The sequence below is a fragment of the Parambassis ranga genome, chromosome 22, assembly GCF_900634625.1.
Source record: "Parambassis ranga chromosome 22, fParRan2.1, whole genome shotgun sequence".
NCBI classification, from domain to species: Eukaryota; Metazoa; Chordata; class Actinopteri; family Ambassidae; genus Parambassis; species Parambassis ranga.
In genome coordinates this window covers 11,243,570-11,268,178 of record NC_041042.1, presented here as the reverse complement: position 1 = coordinate 11,268,178, position 24,609 = coordinate 11,243,570, and the positions used below count along the sequence as shown (strand labels likewise).

Genomic DNA, 24,609 nt, shown 5'->3' with positions numbered 1-24,609 from the left:
TTGCTGTTTTATTTAGAAGTCACTGACCTCCCTCTTGTGTCAGGTGTCCTTGTGCGCTCCATGCTCCTGGTGATTACTTGCTCCGACCTAATATGTCTCACCTGTGTCTTGTCTCTCCTTTCCCTCTGTATATCATGTGTGTCTTCCTGCCACATGGTGCCAGTTTGTCTTGTGAGTCATCCAAGCTTACAAGCCTTCTAAACGGCCTAAGCACTACTTTTGTAGATTCTTTGTGAGACCTTTTGAGTACTTCTAGCTTTAGTATTAGTAGTATTTCTCTTGGAACTCTGTGTATGAATTTAGCGTGTTTTTGGACCATCGATTGCCTTACCCTTTTGTACCCTTTGCTTTGCTGACTGACTGCTTGTGTTTTGACCTTAGACTTCATTAAAGGAGTCTGTTTTTGCCTAACTGCCAACTGACTTTTGTTCTTCATTCCATCTTTAATGTCCTGACAGAAAACTGCGGAATTAATTCAAAAGTGGATGAAGAAACAGTTATAATTGAAGTTTAGTGGAATGAAGCTCTAAAAATTGGTTAAGGCTAAAATGAAGATGAAAAAAGATGAGGTTCAATAATTTTATGTGAAATCAGAGAAAAAAAGGAATGTTTGAAAAGAAGGAATGTTGAATGTCATTGTAGAGCAAATCTTCATCTGTGAGCCAAATTGCACAAACTGTTCTGCAGACATTCAAAGACTGATCAGCAGACAGTATGAAGGAGACTTGACTGTATTAGTTATTCAAATGTAACAAGGCAGTGTCGGGCCTCTTTTTTATGCTTCCATACCAAGCAGCAACCCTCCGGCCTGAGAACTGAAGCCTACAGTTCCCTCTGCAGCCTCTGGGGGCTTGATCCACAAGTGAGTCAATACTTACTGTACACTGTAAATAGTTCCACTCATGATGTAAATAAAACACTGTGGATTTCTGTGCTGTGTTGGTTCACACGTCACATGTGACTCATCAGCGAGCACAGGTTTAGTTTATGGTTTCAGACTTTTTTATGACCATGTGAAGTCATAAAAAACATACACATATGCATTCATACACCAACACACAAATGGGGACAACTTGTGTCTTGTCCAAGGACACGTCACCATCCATCCATCCATCCATCCATCCATCCATCCATCCATCATCTGAACCCACTTCATCCTGTAGTTCTGAGTAGGACACATCACCATAAAACAGAAATCAAACAATAAGCTTATTCTGCCATCTGCTGGTGATCAGCTGCATGTGACGTTAAAGGTTTCAGAGAAGGATCTTACTGTCTGACATCTGATTCTTTTCTTGACTTGTGTTGACATTCAGTAGATTTTGTGTGTGTGCATGGAGGAGCACAGCTGTACACTGTCATGCTGTGTGTGTGTCCAGAAAGAATTACACAAGTTATTTGTACAGCGATCTGGCTGTTTACATTTCAGCACAAATCTGTTGACAGTACAAAGCGTATTCCCAGACAGGGAAAGGAGGCCCCAATATCCTTTTCAGGGTAATATTTAGAGGTCACAGCTTTTCTTGTTGGAGTAGCTGAAACTGAAGGAAAACACTATATTTATGTAACATGCTAAAAGTCCTGTTTACAGGGGTTTAACCTGGGGTTTAGCAGTGCACTCCTCCTACATTTTGTACTCATTCAGATCAAATTTCACCGGTATGAGTTTATTGGTATTCAGCAAACACGTTAGGTCTTACTGTAGTCTGCATTTACATGTATGCTGGCACAGGAGTTACACTGAGTTATATGTGTTTAACTATGTTCACAGAGTATAAAGATATGGCATGAATACTAGTGTAAAGATCACTTAGCACGCTGACTTTGAATACAACACAAACAATAAAAACCGACAAGTGTTATGGGCATGGAAATGTCTACACTGTGGTAGCTTACAGACAAAAGTTACTTCACACACAAAACAGATATTATATGGGTTTACAATGTTGTGTTGGTAAGACATTAGTAAGCTGGTAATGCCACATCACAACACAGAGAAAGACATACTATGCACAAGATCTTTCCATTAAAATACTGCATTAAAAGCATCAATACTCAATCATAAGGTCTGCTCATCTCTTTTCTAAGTTGCTTCCATTATCTTAGCTTATGTACATTCATCTGTGGTATGAAGCACATGTGGTAATGCTATTTAATTATGTAAGAGCCTCTAATGAAGCAGCTGTTAGGATGTGAGTGGAGTCACATGTCATGCAAAGTGGCACTACAAATGGTACAAATAGTTACAAGGATGTTATGACAAACAGCTCTGCTAGATCAATGGCCACACCCATGATATCCACTGGGCTGCTCACTCTTCTCTAGAATTGCATCCTCATCTGCTTCAGAGATTAAAATAAAGTATTTCTTTAAGCTATTACATGTCATAAAAAAGATGACCAGTCTACCAAGTGGTTAACTTAGATGTGAAGTTTGAGCTTAACAAAACATTAGAAACAGACTGAATTTCCATCCTGCAAATCTCAATCATTTTAAGATGTTTTCTGCTGTAGCATGCTCATCTGTGTTGTTCGGGTGGATAAGGTCATGGTGGTTGTAAATCTCTTAGTGTTCCATTGCTTGAAGAGTTCCTTTGCTTTTTTGCGAAAGTTTTTCCCTACAACAACGTAGAGTATTGGGTTGAGAACGCTGTTAAAGAAGGCAAAGTAGCTGAAGAACTGTCGGCTGTATGCCACGTTGCGGAAAAAATCACACCCAGGCACAATCTTATACCTACTAAGCAGGCTTAGTATCCTCATAACATGGAATGGCACCCAGCAGATCAAGAATGCCAGGAGGACAACCAGGACCAGAGTGGTGGCCTTGTTCTCCATTTTCTGAGCATGTACACCGTCGGCCATTCTGTTTTTCAAAGCCATAATAATTTTGACAGTACAGAAAGAAATAATACAAATAGGGATGACAAAGCCAAATGTTATGAGCACCAACTCAAATGTCAGATATGCTTTAACATCCATGTCAAGAAAGCATATGGTAACATTAGAGTAATTTGTTGCTGTTTTCCTGTAGACAATAGTGGGGACACTCAGGAGCAAACCAAGTCCCCACACCAGAAGACATCCACATTTGGCAAAACCAGGCCTTCGCATTGTTTCATGGGAGAGCGGGTGCACCAGTGCCAAATAACGATCTATGCTAACCAGGACGAGGAAGTAGTTGCTGCAGTTCGCGTTCATATGGATGACAGTGTTTACCAGACGACACATGGTGTTACCCAAAGTCCAGTTGAATTTGTTTCTTACATACACAGCCCAGAAGGGCAAAAAGGACGTCAGTAGGAGGTCAGCACCAGCCAGGTTGCCCAAGTAGATCTCAGCCACGGTGCAGGGCTTCTTGTGGAAGAAGAAAACCATCAGCACAAACACATTAAAGATGATTCCCAGCACACTGATGATCACGATGTAGGTCGCAATCATACTGACATAGGGTATGTCAGTAGAACATGGGGAATCTTGCTGTGTAGAATCATTGCTGAGGTTGGCAGGGATGCTGTACAGAAACACAAGAAACGTTATACTTAGCACAGCAAGTTACCAAGGTAAAATTATATTTCCTTAAATTACTACAAAGCATTATTACATAGCAGTGGTTGGCAAGTAACTGTCTGCTTTGATGTTATGAGCAACTTGCGGGTTGAATTATTCTCTAAATTATACTTGTTCCCACACAGCTTGTTGCCACATAAAGTTATCTTTGCTCTGGTATTGTATAAACTAGCTTTAGAAAGATATGACATTTGATCACATTTAACACATTTTAGATATTTAGTTTGTATGTAACTTCTGTATTTTTCTAACAACCTTGTTGCTTACATAACCATCTGACAGGCAATCTTCCTGCCTGTATTTGTTTATCAATAATACTGTTATTTGAGCACTTATTTGCACATAACAGCAATAAGACTTACTACATTAAATACAATGAATACAGGATGAATAAATTCTTAAAAAAAGCAATAAAATCAGTCTATCTGTCCAGAAGTAGTATAGATATTATCTAGAATTGTATCTATTATCTCCACTCAAGTCAAGTATTGGTAAACACTGACAAAACATGTTGAATTAAAACACTGGCTTTCTAAACAGTGTCATGTGTTCAGTGAAGACCCATTTTGGCTTCACACTATCACATTGCATCAGAATATCTTAATGTGATGAGACATAAAACTTTGTTATGCTATGTTAAATTATGTTGCTCACAGCACTTGCTAACATTGAAAACTACAGGGAATAAAGAAGAAACATGTTCACACCAAATAAAGCGTGTGCATACCTTGTAGGTGAGAGAGCCATCCCTGCAGAGGATAATAGAACTGTCCAAACACCCGCTTGCACTCTTCCAGGAACTTCTGCCACTGTCTTCTATCCGGCTCTTGACTTGCTTAAGGAGAAAGTAAACTGATTAAAGTGATGTCAGAACAATGTCAGATGACTCGCCCTCTTACCACCCCCTTTCTTCATTCTGTCCCTCCTCTGCTTGTTATTGTCCTCTCTTCATTCTTTACTGAGTGCAGAATTCACAGAATTCATGTAATTAATAGTGTTTTCTCAGAGATTATCCCCTGATTTTTTTAAGGAATTTGACTGCTACATTTATCAATATCACACCAAAATCTGTTTGGAGCATAAGAATAATGAAGGATTGTTGCTCAACTCTTACATAAAGGCTGAAGGACAATCAGCTCTTTACACAGGAAAAAAAGTCAGTTCCCTGCATGCACTCTAAATTCCAGACACGTCTGAATGGACTCAAAAATATAAACATTTTTTTCTCATATCCTGATTCTTCATCTCTATATGACTGAGATTTCTATCTGTGAATTTATTTTATTCGTAGTTCCCCCCCACTCTCCTCACATTCTTTAGCTACAGCACATGGCACCAGACAAAAAATAAGCATGTGCTTGGAAAATAATAGTGGAAGGATTGAAGGGCTGCCGGACTTGCATTAACAAATGTACAAATACTATGATGTCCAAAGCTATAGGGATTCAATTATTTGATTGGATCATTGTTCTGAAAGCATAACCACAGCTTTACACTGTAGTGCTTATAGTGTTAATCTTTTCAAAAAGTCTACTGTTAGGTGGAGGCAAGACAGCTGCAGCAGCTTGTAACCCCGCCCACACTATTTCCTCAGTATGCCAGGCTGTTTAAGAAGGGGAATTAACATGATGACAGGCAAGCAAGGAGTGCTGGACTGGACTGGTAACCATTGAATCTATGCTGTGCACACATAGAAATATGCATGTTCAAATAAACAAATCTAAGAATGCATGGAAATGTCGAAATTTCTCCATGTATGTTTGAGTGAAATTAAACAGTAAGACAACCGACAGAACAAGGACAAGACAGCATTTGCTGGAACAGGCACAAACAAAACACACACTTTCACACTTTCACTTGACTCTTCCAGGGCTGTCCAATAGAAGCAAAGGCGTTGCAAGCTAGGGAAATGGGATGATCAAAACAAGGCCACTGGCATAAACAAGATTAAAACCAGGTCAAAACACAGTCTCACTCTAATTAACAGTGAATGTTCATGTTATTCAATTTGGATAATATGACTGGAAATTGCCATTGTAATAAGTTACATATGAACTTCACAGAAAATGTAAACAAAACTGAACTTCAAATATATTAATATTATTAAAATTTGATCTTAGCTTTTATTGGCTGTAGCTGGCATGATAATATGACTTACAGGTTGCAGGTAGACACAAAAACACACCCAGGCAAGTTTAAATACAGATTATATCACATTTATGAGATGATCACATAAAGGCTTCATATCAATGTATACATGGCTGGCCAATCCCAAATGAACAGGATGATGGCATGGCCCTGAGCTTTAGTTGTAGCTGCATTTGATTTTGATTTCTTTTTTTTCTTTTTTTTCCATCCTGAGAACTATGCTGCAAAATGCAAAAGTGCACAAAAATTGACAATACCACAGATGATTAAAACATGTCCATTAATGGAGAGCATAATGTCATCAAGCCCATATCATGTTTGAGTGGATATTTGACTGTGTGCCAATATAAAGCTGTAAACTGCATTGGTGTCATCCTACGATCCTCCTTCCCTCTTCAGTTCCTCCTAATCATGGTCATGTGTCAATTCCCTGAGTCATCAGATAACAAATGACCAAACCTGACAGTATTCAGCCAGCCACAAGGTCTGCCAACATTTGACCCTCCTGTCAGTCATGCAGTTGGATAGGAAAGAACCTGCCACTTTAGTACCTAACACTGCTACCTAAGATCCTGTGGAGTTATCTTCTGGCAATTCCCTGTCCCACCCACCCACTCATAAGGAGGCAAGAAATTTGTTGCTGTCACACCTCTCAGTAGTCCAGCACCTCAGCCTAACTGCATCTCCTAAATATTTCTCCTGTTCCTTAATGTACAAATGTGGCTCAATTTCTCCCTCAGTGTAGACTGATGTGCCACCTGTTCCTAAGTCCCCTTCAGTCGTCACCATTGTGAGAAATGACCACATAACCTCAGAGCCAGTCCCTCGGTAGTTCCACTTTTCTACTGGTCTTGGGTCACCTACCCAACAACTCTCTTCCTTTGCTCTAATTGCTTGGACTTTGCACTCACATGTATTTTAATGAAGCTTGCAGTCTACCTCTTGTATTTGTGTCCTTAATAAAACAACCTTACGGGACAAACTCAGAAAAGTCCATATCGCTCAGTCAAAGAAACAATTTAGATACATACTCTGTGTCCACAATGCAAGAAGCAAGTGTCATTAGAGAGACTATAATCATAAAATCCGCTTCCATGTATTGTGCGGGTTACATCAATTACCTCTATTTGTGTCCATTATTTCTACAAAGTACAGCGTTAAATATCCTCTAATAGGGCTGTTTAACTTATGTAATAGAATTAAGATTATGTTAAGTCTCATTGAAAAACTGTTTGAGAGTCACATCCTGTTGTACCACATTAACCATAAGCAACAAAAGGAAGTCGAAACAGGATGTTATCAGTAGGGGTCTATTTAATCCTTAGCTTTAGAAATGACCACAGTCTTGATTTGTTCTGTTCTATTGATGTAAGTAGAGACAACTGAGCGCTGATACACGGTCATGTCTGATCCTCTGCGTGGATATCTAGCCCTTCTGTAGATGATGCTAACCTTCCTCTTAAAGTACTGCCCAGAGAAGACATAGAGCAGAGGGTTCAGGACACTGTTAAGATAGGCCAAATACACTGAAACCTGTAATCCAACATTGAGAGTGTGAGACCACAGCATCTCATCCAGCACTTGGACATCACAGAGCGTATCGAGGAAGGTGAATACCTGGAAGGGACCCCAACACAGTAAAAATAGCAGCGTGACAGCATACATCAATGCTGTGGCCTTTTTGTCATTAACATCATGGAAACCTACGCTCTCCTTCCTTTTAGCTAACACCTTGATTATATTCCCACTGCTGAAAACAATGACCAGAACAGGCAGGACAAAGCCCACTAAGTTCATGAGAGTCTGATGGGCCAGCTTCCAAGGGCTGTCATGAGCGTAATCCAGTATACAAGATGTTGTGTCATATTCCTCAAGAAACTTCACCTTTCTGTGAACCATAGTTGGTGTGCTTAGCAGGAGCCCTAATATCCACAGGATGAAGCAGATCACCTTGGCATACAGTGTCCGTCTGAACCCCCGTGCCTTCATGGTTTTCACAAGTGCTAAGTAGCGGTCAATGCTAATCATAACCAGGGTGAAGATGCTGGTGTAGAAATTGATGATGATGATGGAGTTGACTATCTTGCAGAGGGCATCTCCATATGGCCAGTTGAACTCATTGAGAATGTTCATTGCCCAGAAAGGAAGTCCGCACAGGAGAATAAAGTCAGCCAGAGCCAGATTACTCAGATAGATCTCAGCTATAGTCAGCCGATCTTTGTGCATTGCAAACACAGCCAGGACAAAGCTGTTCAAGAGAAGGCCTGACAGGGATAAGGTGAAGATATACGGGGGGATGATGATGAGTTCCCATTCAGTGGAGACTGGAGATTCTGTTGAACCAAATGTCAGAGGTGAGCTGCCGTTGTCAGACCACAGCGTTGTCACAGTTACAATCATCATTGGCTCCATGAGCTAGAAAACAAAATAAGTATACATAGGACATCATTAGAATGACTCAGTTATTAAACTTAAGCACTAAATGTTGTTGGTACAATTAAAAATCGGTCTAACTCTAGGTTTAACACTATAAGTTAAGCTTAAGATTTTATATATATTATTACACTGAATATTGTCTTCATTCACTAACAGTGTCCACAGACATCTAGATTAGGAAAAGACCCTAAAAGCCAGCTGCATGTGACCTCCCTTACGTTGCTTTTAGCTTGTTAGTCATTGTCAAGCTGTCACTGCTAGTTAGCCAATGCCAGCCATACTGTCAGACTTCCCTACCAACGAATGTACCATCTACACCAGGACAAGATAGTGCTATACATATTGGAAAAAGTATAGATACAATTGCAGTTATCTTAGTCCTGCCTCACTAACAGTGGTAAACCTCTTTTTAGAAAAAGAATCAATTTTTAAATTATGCTGACAAGTCAGGGTTTCATTTCCTCTTTAAAATTCACATGAATTCAAAATGATTAAAAAAACATGTACAGTTTCCTTGGTAACAACCTCATAAGTTCCTACCGTCTGTTCCCTGAAAATGTTCCTCCTGTTGGGAAATTGCTGCAATAATGATAAAAGATGGCTTGAACAGTGCTCAGCACACCGAGGTCCAAGTTAGAGTGTTAGAGTACACAGAAAGGCAGAGGGGAGATCTGCTTTGAGCCTTTTTGTATACAGAGATGCATTTTTCCACACCCTTGGCTGAGGCATTCCATGTATCACCCTTGTTTATAAAAGAGCCAGAATTTAGCCCATCTACACATATGAGGTAGACAGCATGTGTGGTACTATAAAGACCCCTATATGAATGTCTCACTTTTATTTTAGATTAGGAAATATTGACACTTGTTAACGGTTTAAGGGTGCAACTTTACAGTTTGTGACTAACTGATTTGTCCCTGTCAGGTTTCATCCTGTTCTAACTTTCAGACTCATATAAGGAAAGTGAATGATCATCTGAGAATCAAAGTGGCTGTGACTGTGCTGTTCCTTTTATGGTCAAAATAATAAAAGCTCACTCTCATAACACTATTTACTGAGACTGCTGAGGGGAAAACTGGCTCATTGTCATCCCCTGTACAAACAATCTTTTCTTATCAAAAGACACACAGTAAATTCTTTAGTGTTAAATATATATAGTGACAAAATATTCTAACTTTCCTGCAACAGCAGTAAGTGTAAGGTGCCCTCCAGTGTTGGTGTAAAAAGACAGTATTTTAAAATGACTCCCACCAGTGTAAAATACACAGTGTGAGTATAGAAAAAAATTCTTGCAGTATTAATACAACAATTACAGGAGTAAGATACTAGGTACTCTACTCTCTGGCTGGACACGCCGCCCCTTCCTCCTCGTCTCAAACTCACCTGGATTTTCAATACGCTTTTATTAGCACAATAATGAAACATTATCGTATTGAAGTGTGGACCAACACTGTTAATTATCAAGACTGGGTTTGGAATAATTTATTTATGCCAAGTAGGTTAAAACACATCTTTTATTCCATCTGCTATTAAGCTTTTAAACATGGACAGTCATTCTGGAGTGTAAACACACTCATGTTCATGTAACTTATGTGCAATGCATCTATGTATGCCCACTTATTATTATTATTATCACTATTATATACTTCTTTTATTTTTTATCACTTGATCACGTTACTCTGCCGGTAATGTGGACAGAACTCTGTGTTGCGGGCTATGTACTGGTGTACTGTCTCTGACATATTTACTGACTGTTGCTGCTAATGTTGGTCTTTTTTGTCTGTCTGTGTTTTTTTTCTGTCTTTTACTACTGCTATGGGGTGACTGCTTGAACTGAATTGCCCCCTTGGGGGCTAATAAAGTTGCCTTTAACTTTGACACTCACAAATTTAAAAGACACAGACCAGTGGTGTAGTGTAAAATATGAACACTAACCATAGATTATTTGACTTTTTTACATTCTGTAGATTATGACCATGTGTGCACTAGATTAGTGTTGAAATTGACTCTTAGTGTTTATTTTTAACAGTGCTGATTTTACTGTGCAGACACTCTGTGCCTCTTAGATTTTATTGAAGACAGAAACACCAAGCATTGACGATTAACCATAAATAACATAATTAATACACACCAACAGGATGGAGACATATGGTTGTGTACATGTAAGAGCCAAAATGATATCAAATTTACATAAAACACAGTACAGTGGTAACAATGTAACAAGTGTAGCTTTGGAAGCTAAATGTTTAAAATTTTAAGGAATAATTACTTTGTTGTTGCGAGTCTGTTTAATACGGAAGAGGATTAAACTTTAATCAACTTTAGTCTCAGAAAAGGTCATTGACATTTTTTTTATAGTTTAGCATGTAAGAACCGGTACTTATAAAACCAGTCAGACTTGAAGTTGGCCATCAGCCTAAATTATTTCACTTTCGTATCTGACATTTGACACGTATCTTATCAAAATCTTTATCCCTATAAGACATCGTGAGCCAGAAGGTCTAGTTTATGTCTGCATAAACAAACCAACCAGCCACTACATGCACAGAGGATTGAGCTTTTGTAAAAGACTCGCTCCCTTTTTTCACTTTTGTTTTGTGCAAAACAGGTCCTTTCCTGTGTTGAACACATTTACAAGACACACTTCTCTTATCTTGCATGTGCATGTTTCTTTACCATTTTAATTCCTGCCCTGACTGGGAGATCTACATCCAGAAATTCATGTCACCTCTCTTGAAATTCAGCCTTTCCTTTTTTTTTCCTTGTGAAGGTGGTCTGTTATATTTATTATAGAGAAATTAAGAGCAGTACTGATCATTTACAAGAAAGCAAAACGTCCCTTTAAATGCAACAATGTTGTCTTACTTAAAACCTATACTGTATTTAACTAAACTTATAACACACAGATTTAGACAGACTTTACCCTATATATAGTAATCTAGATTAGATTTTAGTGCTCTCTGTTTGTTTAGTGGAATTGAGGTTTGCATTGCAGAGACCAGGCTGCTTCGTTTCCATTTCCCTCCTGCAGAGAACAATTTGAAACACCTCCCTCGCCCTCTGTTTAAAGTGCTTTCCAACAATCACATACAGGAAAGGATTCAATGAGCTGTTACTGTAGCCAACGTAAGTAGCTAACTGGTTGCCAATGTCCAACACGTGTGCCCATGTGCATCCAGAGATGACTTCAAAGTGATCCAAGGTGTCCAAAAAGATGAGAATCTGGTAGGGCAGCCAAGAGAGAATAAACACTGCTAGAACAACAAGCACCAGGTACGCCGCCTTCCTCTCCACATTCCCTCTGCTGCCTTTTCTCATCTGTTGACTGCGTCGTATGACTTTAATGATGTGGTAACTGCAAAATGATGCAATAGGAACAGGGATAATAAAGCCTACTATGCTCACAGTCATGTTGTAGCGCAGTCTCCAACCTTCATGGGGGTAGGCTAGGTAGCATGCGTCGATGCCCAGGTGAGGGAAGAACTGCACAGAACGGAAGAGGACAGCTGGAAAACTGAGCAAGAACCCAACAATCCAGATACAGAAGCAAATCACACGTGCCCAGAAGGCCTGTCTCTGCCATCCCTGGGACAGTGGTCTGCTCAGAGCCAGGTATCTGTCCACACTCACAACTGTAAGGAACATCACACTGCAATAATAATTCATCCCAATGACAATGTTGACAAGCTGGCACATAAGCTCCCCAAACCTCCAGTGGAACTTGTTGATAATGGTGGCAACCCAGAATGGCAGACAGGACACCATGAGGAGATCTGCCACTGCTAGATTGCTCAGGTAAATGTCAGCAACAGAACTGCACCGCTTCTGAAAATAGAATACACAAAGCACAAAGGAGTTGCCAATCACCCCCAGAAGGCAGCTGATGGACATATAGGCAGGCTGCATGGTATAAACCCAGTCCCATGCATCCGTGTGGTTGCAGACGAGGTCGGCAATCTCCATAGGTAACTGCTGTGTTCGAAGTCGCTGTGAAAACTGTTGCACTAAGGTAGAAAAATGATGTTTTGTTCAGACCTGGTCATGTCTTAGTAAAAACCTTTTACATGTGTCAACATGTGTTGCTGCATTCATTCTGTGATTTGGGTGAAGAGATAACTGACTTAATGGAGGTTGGATAATGGTAGTTTATCAGTCACACATGCCATCATCAAAGAGGAGAGTCTTGGCAACAGATATAGTTGATTTAAAAAGTACAATAGAACTTTAATAACAAACGCTGGGTGACATTTGGTGGCTGACATTTTTTTGTTGTCAGCTTGTGTCAAAGACAGGTGTAAGTCACCATGCTTCACTCATTACATAGTGGAATACTTTCAGAACAAAATAACTAATAACTGAAAAATTATCAATGTAAATCAAAGTTATAATCCCATGGAGGTCTAGATTTGGAACCATACTCAAAATAAAATTACAGACTGATCCAACTTGAGTGGAAATTCCTCAAGACAAGTCAAAATGAGGCTCAGTAGTGTGTGTGGCCTCCACGTGCCTGTATGATCCCTACAATGCCTGGACATGCTCCTGATGAGGCAGTGGATTTTCTCCTTAGGGACCACCTCCCAGACCTGGATTAAAGCATCAGTCAACTCCTGGACAGTCTGTGGTGCAACGTGGCGTTGGTGGATGGAACGAGACATGATGTCCCACATCTGCTGGATTAGATTCAGGTCTGGGGAACGGGCAGGCCAGTCCATAGCATCAATGCCTTCCTCATGCAGGAACTGCTGACACACTTCAGCCACATGATCTTGCATCAGAAGAAAAATGCATACTAGTAATGTTGCAGGGCTTTACCTTCCGGTTACTGGACAACCCTGCTATACCACTGCGCCACTGCTGTCCCCTTTAGCAGTGCTCCTCCTGTTCCTCCTTGCACAAAGAAGTAAGTACCAGTCTTGCTGCTGGGTTGTTGCCCTCCTACAGCCCCCTCCATATCTCCTAGTGTACTGGCCTGTCTCCTGGTATCTTCTCCATGCTTTGGACACTGTGCTGACAGACACAGCAGACCTTCTTGCCAAAGCTCTCATTGATGTGCCATCCTGGATGAGCTGCACTACCTGAGCAACTTGTGGTGTGTTTTTGGTGTGTTTTACACACCCTCATGCTACCTCTAGGGGTGAGATCACTCACAAAATGCAAAAGTGAGCAAAACATCAGGCAGAAAGGATGAGAACAGAGAAATGGTCTGTGGTCAGCACCTGCAGAAACTCTCCTTTATAGGGGTTGTCTTGATAATTGCCTCTCATTTGCACCTGTTGTCTGTTCAACAGCAGCTGAAACTGATTCACAATCAGTGTTGCTTCCTAACAGGGCAGATTGACTTGGAGATACATTGTGTTGTTTAAGTGTTCCCTTTACTTTTTTGAGCAGTGTATTTTACTATTATATAAGGGCAAAAGGCATTTTTGTTAACTTGTGTTGAATCATTCCATGTATTATAAGAATGTATTAAAATGTAGCATGGTAAAAACATAAATGAGAAAATTGATCACCAGATCAATTTTCTCTTGGTCTGATCTAAAAATAAAGCATTTTTTCAGGGGTCGTTGTAATACTCATTCTGTCCAGAGGAGGCTGTAGTGTACCACTATTTCTGTCTCAAAGGACTGAAAGTAGTCCTTTGCATTTCAGTCCATGCAGAACATTTGCACATTTGAACTGTTCATTGTGCTAACAGATCATTGTTTGTTTTATGCTTTTTGTTATAGTGTGTGTTGCTCCTTATTTTGATTTTTGGGCAGTGTTTCTCCACTACTGTTACATAATTTGCTCTAACACAGTTGTGGGTTTTGGGAGTGCATGGTCAACAGGAATGATTTCTAAAAACGTTTGGGGTGGGGGAGCCTTTGTGGCTGAAAAGAGTATTACAACAACAATCAAGACTCCAGAACAGAAAAAGTCTGTTTTCACAGATATGAAAGTTACTAATGGGTTTGTATTAGTTTTCACTTCTTTTTAATCATAAACACAGGGAAAGAGTTAGGGATACAGCTTAAAATGCTGAGATGTAATTCATTTAACTTGAAAACGCAGACAGAAATAACAAGTCAATTGACTGATACGTATTCCAGATGTCAGAGAGAATCAAAAGCCAAGTAACGCATCTGTGTTTTTTGGCAGACATATGACTGGGTGAGCAAACTTTGTCTGTCTGCATGTTTATTGTTCCACAATCATTTTGAAACTTAGCAATTGTGGTAAATCCTGTTTGGCAGAACTGAAGTCATATATGGGTGTACCCTTACTCACAGCCCACGCTGAGGCAACACTGGGTTGTTAAATAGTGTCGTGGAGAGAAATGCATAATGACACGGCTCTACACTAACCAAAAAAATACAGCATGTTTGTGTGTTACCACTGGAAACTCTTTGACCGAGTCCTGTTTTTTACTCTGCTGACTGTGAGTCAGAAGCACCAGGAAACACACAGAGAGCAGTTCCACTTTTCAACTGCAGTAAAAAGATTCAAAATGTCATAAGACCATTATGAGACGAATAGACTGTTATGTTCTGCAGGTTTTATTTTGGGGGTCGTCTTTAAATAGTTAAAAACTATTTACAACTTCAGAGTTATCAGCAATACAAGACTGAATATAAAAATGATATTAATATGTTATTTTACAGCAGACATTTACATAATACTACCTGTACATTTAAGATACTGGTTTTTGCCAAGGTTTGTAACAAGATTTTCCTTATTTTTGAAGTATAAAAAATAAGTATTTAGTTTTTCCAGCTTTAGCTAAATAATATGTAATCATTTTATATTATTGAGACACTCAATGACTGTCCATCACATTCTTATGTCAAAGTCTTTAAGGTAGAGGACAGGGTTGAACGTATGGACTCAGAAGTTGCTGCTCTTCTTTTGCTCCACTGCTGGAAGACTTCTGAAACTTTTTTCCTGAAGTTCTTTCCCACGATAACATACAGGATGGGGTTAAGAACACTGTTTAAGAAGGCTAAGTAGGTGAAGATCTGGTTGCAGATATCTAGGACATTCTCAAGGTGACACCCTCCCAGCACCTCTGCTCGTAAAAGCACATCCAGCATGGTGACCACGTGGAATGGCACCCAACAGATGAGGAAGGCCAGGAGGACGGCCAGAACCAGAATAGTGGCCTTTTGCTCTGTTTTCTCAGCATTGAACCTCTCTATAGACTGGATTTTCAAGGAGTGAATAATCTTAATAGTGCAGAATGAGATGATTGAAATAGGAATGATGAAGCTAAAAATGACCAACATCCCATCACAGAGGAGCTCTACAGTGTTGTTTGGATAGTTTAAATAGCATGCATTGATGCCATACTCTGGGAAATTTTGTACTTCCCTAAAAACAAGTGCTGGGACACTGAGGAGTAAGCCGAAACTCCATGTCAGAAGACTTCCTACTTTTGCATACTTGGGCTTGCGCATTCTTCCGTGTGACATTGGGTACACCAGTGCCACATAGCGATCTATGCTAACCAGAACGAGGAAGTAGATACTGCAGTAGACATTCATCTTGATGCCCACATTGACAACTTTGCACATGATTTGACCAAAAGGCCAATCGAAACCATTGGCAACATTGACAGCCCAGAAGGGCAAACAGGAGAGCAGGAGAAGGTCAGCTGCAGCCAGGTTGCCCAGGTAGATCTCAGCCACAGTGCAGGCCTTCTTGTGGAGGCAGAAAACCACAAGGACAAAAACATTAAGTGCAATTCCCAGGATAGTGAGGAGCACAATATATACTGGCTGATTGGTGTTCAGCCAGCTCCAGGCATCTGACTCTGGACAATCAGAGCTATTGGTGTTGTTTTGGTCTCCATGCAATGCTGTGGCGGTGAAGTCCGGGAAGCTGTGAAGAGAAAGAAGTTTTTAACTTTTAACATCTGAAATACTGTGAGCAGCAGCTTGTTTTAGAAGTTTTAGCACAGTCTGTCTGAGTCACCATGCCTGCCCACAACATCGTCTGCACACATGGCAAAAGTTACTTTGCAGCTCCTTCTGTTGCAACAAGTACATAACCAGCCAATCACATGAATGAGTATCCAGAGTTGCAGCTGGAAATTATTATTCACACCAGCCAGACTTCATTCACTAGTAGTAGTAGTAGTCACTATTGACGTATCTTTGTCTGCACTTCAATGATTTGCATGCTCCACTAATTTGCAACAGGGAGAGGTGTCTTTAATAGAATTCCCTTTGGCGTTTGGCATCTTTGCATAACATTATTGCAAAGAGATACTCAGTAGAAGGGTTTTAAGAATCAACTAAGAAGCACATTGAAAATTGTCAAATGTGTCACTGAAGAACTGTTTCTCTTGCTAGGAGGAGAAAGTGACAACACCTTGGCAGTTCATATGCTTTTACTAAAAGAAGGTGTTTGGCATGTAAAAAAAATCAGTTGAGTAAAGCTTATACGTCACACTAAACTCAGATGCCAAAAGACATGCCTCTGCTGGTCAAGACAATCTCAGGTTAGCTACATATAATTAACTGTATCAGCCAACTTTTTTTTCCTTACATGTCAACACAAGCATATCTGCAAAATTACACAATAACAAACTAATCATTAAGCACAATACAAGTGAAAACTCTCAGTAAAACATACCTTGTAGGTTGGAGAGGCATTTCTCCTGAATATGTCCAGATGTGAAATCCAGATGCCAAGCTACAGTCAGAACAGTGGACTAGATCCCTCTCTCTCTCTCTCTGCCTGTGTCTGACTCTCTTAAAGGAGGCTGTAATTAAAGTGATGTCAGCCAAATGGGCAAGGCAGGTTTATATGTACACCACCAATAGTCATACTTTTACTGTGCACTCTAGTCTCTCCCCCATGTTTGTCCTCTGTCCTTTTTTAACACACAGTTGTTTGCATATTTAGCCACTTAGAGGTGTCTGCTCCTGTAACATCACTGTAAATATTTGTTATATTTGTAATATTTATTTATTTCACAGCTTATTTTCTTGTTTCATTAATTCATTTACTTTACATCATTTACACAGCAGTTTGAATTGCTCTAATTTGTGTATTTAATCTATGATGAAAGCATGTCTGCTTATTAATATAGGGTAGAGATACTGTATCTATGCACAGCTGGAGTGAATTAGAGACAAATCAGTCCATGTCCTGTGCAGCTCTATATTATGGTAACAGAGAATTATGCTGCCACAGTCAAGTCTAAAGTAACAGTGTATAATTATAGAGACAGAAAAATGTTAGGCAATAACTTCCAGGTAATGTGCCTGCATTCCAACATTTTGAGCCATCATGGGAACAATAATACCAGATAGGCAAATTAAGGTCATATTAAGGTTGCATGTGTGTCGTAAGCTGGCTGATTGTTGGAAAGTTGTGTTGTTTACATTATGAAGAGAAATTTCCCACATACAAACTGCATATAAATAAAGTCCTACAAGGCTCTCATATGTTACAGGTCGTAAGTGGGGATGCCCAGCACACACATAAACAACAGAACAGTTAGCTGCCAATGATTCACAAAATAACAGCTCACTCGCTTTTACCCAGTAATTATGAGATTATCAGCTCTTGTTACCAACTACACATGCTCTTCCTGTGAGGCATGGTGGCGTCTTCTTAGTTTTATTCCTTACTTCCACCTTATTTGATCCATTGTTGCCACCAGTGTTCTCACATGAGACCCATCCCTTGATGAGGTCAGAACCAGCCCTTCATCCTGTTGTTACAATTGCCCAATCCTTCAAACTAATCAGATATAATGTAACATCCACAAAACCAGATGCTTGTGTTACTAATAATGCACCAAAATGGAATGACAACAATGACATCATCAAGCCTCTAATTGTAAGCTCTTATCTGAGGAGTGAGACAGAACATGAATGTACCACATGGTAATTGGAGAGATGTAAAGATATCACAGTGCAAGTCTATGCAGCTCAACAGTCAACCAAACACCATGGCTTAAGAGATGTCAGTACTTGTAAAAGTGTCATAGTCATATGATTCCTGTGCAGAAGATGCATGACCATGAGGAAGTCAGAGCCTGGAAGGGCACACTATAAAAAGCTTGCTTAAAATAATGTTGCAATAATATGTTTCTGTTTCCCTCATCAGGTCAGATACTGTCATATTATTTTGTTTTCTATACACCACAAATACACCATGCTTTTGATCTGATAGGTGAGCAGTGACCTCATATTGGCCCCCATTAGGTAGGGTCACTGTATTAAAGTGGTTAGGGATTTCCTGCTGCTGGCGCAACTCTCTTGCCCACCATTAGGCAGAAACAGGTTGTTTGTCTTGTCATACAGTCTAATAATGGCAAAGTAATGGGACTTCCTGGTCCCACCCCTCCCTCGACCCCCGCCACACCCCCTGCACCCATATTTCATGTTTCGTGAAATAAGAAATCAAATGCTTTATTACATGACTGTACTTTCTCTTAATCTCTTTCTTTCACTTGCATGACTTGTTCATTGTGTTTCCTCTGACACTTGTGAAATACCTTTCCTTGGAACTAAATGCATAAGGAAAGGAAACTGGATATCCAAACAATACAACAAAAGCGGTTATGCAACACCTTTATTGAAAACAATAAATGCATGAATGACCCCTGCATGTACAAGACTAATTATTAGATGAGTATCAGATTGTTTAAACTATGGATAAATATTGATTTAATATGTGCTCCTGTTGCAACTTCATTTAAGACAAACATGTCCTTAACCTTGTACACTTGGGTGTCGGCCTCATTCTCAGCAGTGGAGGTTGTTGGTGGCCGCTTTTAGTGACAGCTGGCATGTCAAGTCATTTGATTAGCTTGGTGTTAGGAAAAGCTAAGCACCGACTGACTGACAGTATCACCGACGGTGAGTTTAGACACCACCCTTCAGGAAACCTATGGGTGACTTGGTGTGTCCTTGGTGTTATTTTTGCAGTCCTAAAAAAACTTACTCTTTAGGAAATACCGCCAAGAAACACATTAATTATTGAATTGGTTTTATGGCCAGAAATAGCATTGGATATTCTTTCAGTGGCTGTGCCAACTATTGACAGTAAAAATAGTACAACACTGCCAATGGAAACATTACTGTGAGGAGTTGTACAGTTTGGAGTGCATGTTGCTTTTTCTTGCTGTACTATAATGGGCTATGGAGGAGTAAATTTAAAGAGGAAATGGTTCCCACAGTCTTGCTGCTTATCCTGACTAACCAATGCATGCTTTCTGTGGGCTGCTGTGAGGTTTAGTTTAAATGTAATTTTCCAACAATTTGAGCAGCGGCAGGCACAATCTAATCACCTCCATTGTAGCACGATGTTAGCAGAGCTCTCACTGGTGGTTATTTTTAAAACCTCAGCAAACGGAACCTTAATTACCTCCACAGTGAGAAGGTGCAAGTGGAAAAATACAGCCTGTATTATTCTTCTACTGTTGCACTCTTGCACAGACCTTACCAGACTGGTCTTCCCTTTGTCAACTTTTCACATTCACTGTTAATCACAAAACAGTGAATGCCCCAAGTAATGATGAAAACAGACTACAACCCTGCCTGCTGCTGTTAGTTATGTCTCAGTGAAGTGCAATGAGGTATATAACAAATGTCTGGACGAGGGGGCGGAAAGGCTCCTGCTCTTTTTAAAAAATATTCAGCTCATTTCCTGTCTCCTTCTGCCTGTCTCCCAGCCCTTTTTTCCAGCCTGTGCCTCCGTTACTCGATGCTAATCCCACCCCTGTTCCAGACAATAAGAGCTTTTTGTAAAGGACAGTGAGTGAACATTTATAAGAGATAGATTCAAATGAAGGCCAGGGTGGGATGCTGGGAGTGGCCCTGTGCTTGAGCTAATGTCTGAAGCCACTAATGCAACTTTGATGAGTGCTGTGTGATACCACTGACGCAGACAGACATGAAACATGAAGCCATTTCTTAAAAAAAAAAAAAAAAATACATACAGCCAATGCTGCTAAATTGTTCCTGGCAGAGAACAGACAGACAGCAGTTTTTTTACTGCTAGCTATAAGATCTTCAATTTCAAATGTATGATGCATGCATCAAATGAAGTGTTATGCAATGGTCTGAGTCAGCAGCCGGTGGGCAGTCATAGTCCAAACCATCGTCTGGATTTTCTCTGTTTCAACATCAGAACAAAAAAAAGTCTCAGTTTATAAGAAAATCAGCCATTTACGGTGAAATAAATAAGTGTGTTTATGCACACTGACCAAGCTGAAAGTTTGCATTACTGGCTGTGAGTGTTTACAGTTTAGAGAAAAACAGAGAGAGATGCAAACTGTGGGAGGGCGCTGCTTGGTTTGGAAAGAATGTCTCGTCATTCAGTTGCTTGCTTATCTGTGAAGATTTTTTTGAACTTCTATTAACAGCTGCAAATGCTATTGAGCAATACGGGAATCCTGTGTTCCTATCTGTATTAATATGCAACAGACTATGGATCACTGTGGCATATTTTTTTTTTAAAAACAGCACTTTTTTGGAATAAGATCAAAACATCTTGAGATGTAAAAACTCCTCACACTGGATGGAGGATTTCACTTTCAAAGGGCAGACCACTTTGAGATTTAACTGTATGAGCAAAGAAACTAGGGGAAATGAGGATCACTAAGGACCAGAGCCAAGATGAAAAGCTTCTATAATAACATCAGGAAGATTTTCCTACTGTATGAAGTCAGCAGGTGATGAGAAAGAAGAGGAGATATTGGGGCACATTCTTCAGCAGGATATATCACTGACAGACAGAGGAAATCACTGAAATCCTACCAGTTCCAATATGATCACAGCTGCACAATAACAGGCCCTGAGTACCACAACAGAGAGCATCAGAGGAGCTGGCTGCCCCTGAGACACATGGCTGGCACAGTGGACAGGAACATCCCAATAAACATCCCAAATGGATCACACTGGTGAAAGCTGCTTGAAAACAACAGAGCTGAGATCCTGTGAGACTTCCAGATTAGACTAATATGCAGCTGCTGGTTTTATGTGTGTAATTCCGCTGACAATAACATGAGAGAACATTAGAAAGAGGAAGCACAGCAGCACCAGGGGATGTATCCCGCTATTAACATTTTGTTGGTACTGATATATGAAAAATAAAATTCTAACAAATGATTTAAGAAGCTCCCTTGCTTGAACAACACCTTTTTGATATTTGTTTTTAGTTCCAGATTTAACAGTGGTCCTTTTTATTTAAATTTAAGTTTGTGCATGCATCCATGCTTACAGAATACCATTAAAGTGTTTAAAAAAAAGGTTTAATCTTAAACCTTGTGCAAAGATAAAAGCAGCTTTTAGGTTGCACTCTTTATTTGAAGGCAGAAATTGAGCTCTGTCCAGGAAGTTACATTATTCTGGCATGCAGCACTGTGCACTCTATATCAAAACAATATCCATACAGGCTGTTATTGCAGATCCATATTAACATGTAATATTATCATATAGAAAAAAATTACATATGGAGCCCTCTGCTGGATAAAGTATGTAGTGTTCTGTGCCTTGAAATGTCACATCCACCCACCCATCCACATTTAGAACAGGCATCTAAGTAACTGTACATTCCTGTGTCCCTATTTCAGCAGACATCACAGACACATCTTTTACTTGAGTAAATGTAGACACATCACAGTGTAGAGATAATAAATTATGTATACACGTACATCCACATGGAACACTACAATATTTTATTCTGAAGTGAGGAGCACATATACAAAGTGCTAAAAACAAACTAATCAAATTATAAAAAAGTGCCATGGTTGACAATATAAGAGCCATTCTATATTATTTTTTACTTTTGATGGAATATCACAGTATATCAGGAAAGACAGAGATGACCCTACAGGTAACATGAATCATGGACAACATGGTAGACAGGAAGAACCATGTGCCTGGCACATATGTCAATGTTTCAGGGTTAGCTGGAGCTGACAGAGATCAGCATCGATCAATCTCCTGATCTCCGCTTTAAGAGAACACCTGTCACACATACATCACAACACAGGGAAATGGACAGGGGCTTCCATTGCTAATTCTTCTCCTTTTTTTCCTCCTTTCCATTCTCTGGGAGCATTTCCGTTCATCTCCATCATCCTGTCATCTTCTGTCAAGCTGTCCGTCCATCTGTCTCTCTGCTTGTCTTACTCTCACCACTCAGTGGATCCTCCAGTAGCCCCTGAAGTGGTTTCTACTTTCATTTTGGCCAGCAACCACACAAGTGAGTCTCAGCTGTGTCTGCCAGCAGCAGGAGTGAAACATGTCAGTCTCCATGGTGACAGGCATCAGCATGTTCTGCATGCAGATATCCAGTCGTATTCAGTGTAGTAAATCAGTACAGCACTCATTTAATGTACAGTAGATCCCACTGATGTTTGTTTTTCTACCATTTTCTACAGTACGGCATAAAAATTGAGGACAAATGATTTACCTTGCTTCTTTACTGTTATTGCAGCTTTGCACATTGTTCTAAAACAGCTTCAATCTGGAAGTAAATCCACAGCCCATCGTCTCTGTAGTAGGCTACAGGACTGTCAATTTAAAAAATGTCAAGAACTCTGATGACTTTCTCAGCTGCACTTGAAATTTTCGAACTCTGTGATGACTCTCATGAGGACCGCCGCAGGAAAGGGAGCTCAAGATTTACCTCTGCTGTGGAGGAGGACCTCATTAAAGTTGCCACACTCAGCAATCAGCAGTTACCACCTCAGATTAGAGCCCTCATCAATGCTTTAGAGTTCAAGCAGGAGATGCAACTTATCGTCAGCTGTTCAGATTGGACCTTAGCGTTAATTGCATGTAATCGAACTGAATGCAACACTGATCTGGAAAAAAAACATTTGTGCCCAGCAGCTGGTTGCATTGCTTTCCATTTAACATCATAATTTTCAGTGTAATATTACAAAAAAATTGTAACTGCATGCATAAAATGAAAGTCCTTTCAAAAACATAATAACTGTAATAAGCTTCATATGTGTGAGAAATGTGGCTCCGGGAACAAGTGAGGACTGTCTTGTTCAAAGGCCAGCTACCTTGTAAATTCAGTTCCCTTTCTAGGGACATTTTCTATGTGAGAAGACAGGCAGAGACAGATATTTCATCTGGCCTGCCTCACAGAAGAGTGAGACAGAGAGAAACCCAGCCATCCACTCAACACTGATACTAAATCAAAAGAATAGGGCCTGCCTTTGGATGACGGGCAACGCTGAGCTCCCATCATGGAGTAACAGTAATGAAGCATTTTCAGAGAGCCTGCTGCAGCATCAGGGGGTGGCAGAGCCCCCCAGGATTGCATTAAGACTTTCTGTTCCCCATCACACTTCGCACACTATTTATTATCTCATGAGACTGGAGTTAGAAAGAAAAGCTTGACGCAGGAATGGATTACATGTGATTACTTTAACATTTCGCCTGCATGTTTTGTCCTCACAAATGAGAGCAATACTAAATTAATCAGCAGGAAAGCTTTCAATTATGACTCTGATTTGCAGGGAAATTACCAATGTGAAAGATGCTGACAAAGCACGTCATCAGTTATCTATGTTGTATTGATTTTTTTGCAAGACTGTTAATGCTATCCAATCAAGAGCGATGCTACTTACAGGGCTTATCATGTTGTTTAATCATTCTGATTAAAAAGGCAATAAGCTGTAGGCGCTACACTTTGGGATCTTCATTAAAGGATGTTAGCTGGATTGACAAGCATCTGTTATGAACAGTGTAATTAGATTGGGCGAGAAGAAAGAAACAAAGAAATCAAGGTGTCGATCACCTCAGCCCACCTATAAGCCTTCTCATCGACCTTTTCCTTTCTGCAGTCACACAATGCCTGTCTGGAATAAAGCAGTTATGACAGCTGCCTGTCACTTACTTAAATAGTCATCGGACCAGAGAATAACAGCTCCATCCTGTTTGTGCACTCAAGCAGTTCACACCCAAAACGTACATCATTCCAGTGTCAGCGTCGTTTACAGAGGATGCAGATGCATCATAAATCATGATGTGCTCTGATTCTTGTGCCGTATCAGGGCCCTCTTTTAATCAGAGTTTAACAAAAACTCTGGACTGGAAGCAAAAGCCTATTATTGATTCTGGTAACAACCTGATTTTATGATCTAATCAGAAAGAACTAATTAACAGTAACCTGCAGCGAAGAAATGAATCTCCATTTAACTCCTATTACGGTGTAAATTCATAAGTACATTCATCTGGTGAACTCATAAACATACAACTACTATAATAATTTCCAAAGAAAGTTAGTTTGTGACAGATGTTCTTAGAATCTAAACACACTCAAAGAGCCAGTGTTTCCCAGATTATTGACCACCTCTGGTCACTGACTATCTGCTGTTTTGAGTGGAGCACTTGCAGCATTGGTTGCCTTCTCCTGTCTTGGGAGAATCCAGCTGCTGAAATTTTGGGTGTCTGAGGATGATGTGTTGCATTTGCAGTCTCTTTCTTACTAACAACAA

General features: G+C 40.0%; 4 protein-coding genes across 4 annotated transcripts; all 4 read right to left on the bottom strand.

The window, feature by feature from the left end:
* Positions 1–1,646: 1,646 nt before the first annotated feature.
* On the bottom strand, positions 1,647–4,428 carry LOC114427714 (B2 bradykinin receptor-like). The gene is made up of 2 exons (XM_028395918.1): positions 4,294–4,428; positions 1,647–3,510 (listed from the first exon to the last, which is right to left on the bottom strand). Exons 1-2 carry the CDS (start codon positions 4,311–4,313, stop codon positions 2,493–2,495), a joined length of 1,038 nt encoding a protein of 345 aa, XP_028251719.1. The 5' UTR covers positions 4,314–4,428; the 3' UTR covers positions 1,647–2,492.
* A 1,973-nt stretch (positions 4,429–6,401) lies between these two features.
* Positions 6,402–8,797, bottom strand: bdkrb1 (bradykinin receptor B1). The gene is made up of 2 exons (XM_028395931.1): positions 8,691–8,797; positions 6,402–8,129 (listed from the first exon to the last, which is right to left on the bottom strand). Exon 2 carries the CDS (start codon positions 8,124–8,126, stop codon positions 7,029–7,031), a length of 1,098 nt encoding a protein of 365 aa, XP_028251732.1. The 5' UTR covers positions 8,127–8,129; positions 8,691–8,797; the 3' UTR covers positions 6,402–7,028.
* A 1,729-nt stretch (positions 8,798–10,526) lies between these two features.
* LOC114427772 (B2 bradykinin receptor-like) lies at positions 10,527–12,134 on the bottom strand. Its single transcript, XM_028395987.1, has one exon. The coding sequence runs from the start codon at positions 12,111–12,113 to the stop codon at positions 11,094–11,096; it is 1,020 nt and encodes a 339-aa protein (XP_028251788.1). The 5' UTR covers positions 12,114–12,134; the 3' UTR covers positions 10,527–11,093.
* Positions 12,135–14,687: 2,553 nt separating this feature from the next.
* On the bottom strand, positions 14,688–17,799 carry LOC114427629 (B2 bradykinin receptor-like). The gene is made up of 3 exons (XM_028395797.1): positions 17,771–17,799; positions 16,767–16,896; positions 14,688–16,010 (listed from the first exon to the last, which is right to left on the bottom strand). The coding sequence occupies exons 2-3, from the start codon at positions 16,784–16,786 to the stop codon at positions 14,972–14,974; spliced, it is 1,059 nt and encodes a 352-aa protein (XP_028251598.1). The 5' UTR covers positions 16,787–16,896; positions 17,771–17,799; the 3' UTR covers positions 14,688–14,971.
* Positions 17,800–24,609: the final 6,810 nt, after the last annotated feature.

What these genes read in the sequence shown, in the direction of transcription:
- LOC114427714 (XM_028395918.1), bottom strand. Translation starts at nt 4,313, where the DNA reads ATGGCTCTCTCACCTACAAG. An exon ending in ATGGCTCTCTCACCTACAAG is followed by an intron (nt 3,511 to 4,293) that starts GTATGCACACGC and finishes GTTTCTGTACAG; the next exon opens with CATCCCTGCCAACCTCAGCA.
- bdkrb1 (XM_028395931.1), bottom strand. Translation starts at nt 8,126, where the DNA reads ATGGAGCCAATGATGATTGTAACTGTGACAACGCTGTGGTCTGACAAC.
- LOC114427772 (XM_028395987.1), bottom strand. Translation starts at nt 12,113, where the DNA reads ATGGAGATTGCCGACCTCGTCTGCAACCACACGGATGCATGGGACTGG.
- LOC114427629 (XM_028395797.1), bottom strand. Translation starts at nt 16,786, where the DNA reads ATGCCTCTCCAACCTACAAG. An exon ending in ATGCCTCTCCAACCTACAAG is followed by an intron (nt 16,011 to 16,766) that starts GTATGTTTTACT and finishes TTCTCTTCACAG; the next exon opens with CTTCCCGGACTTCACCGCCA.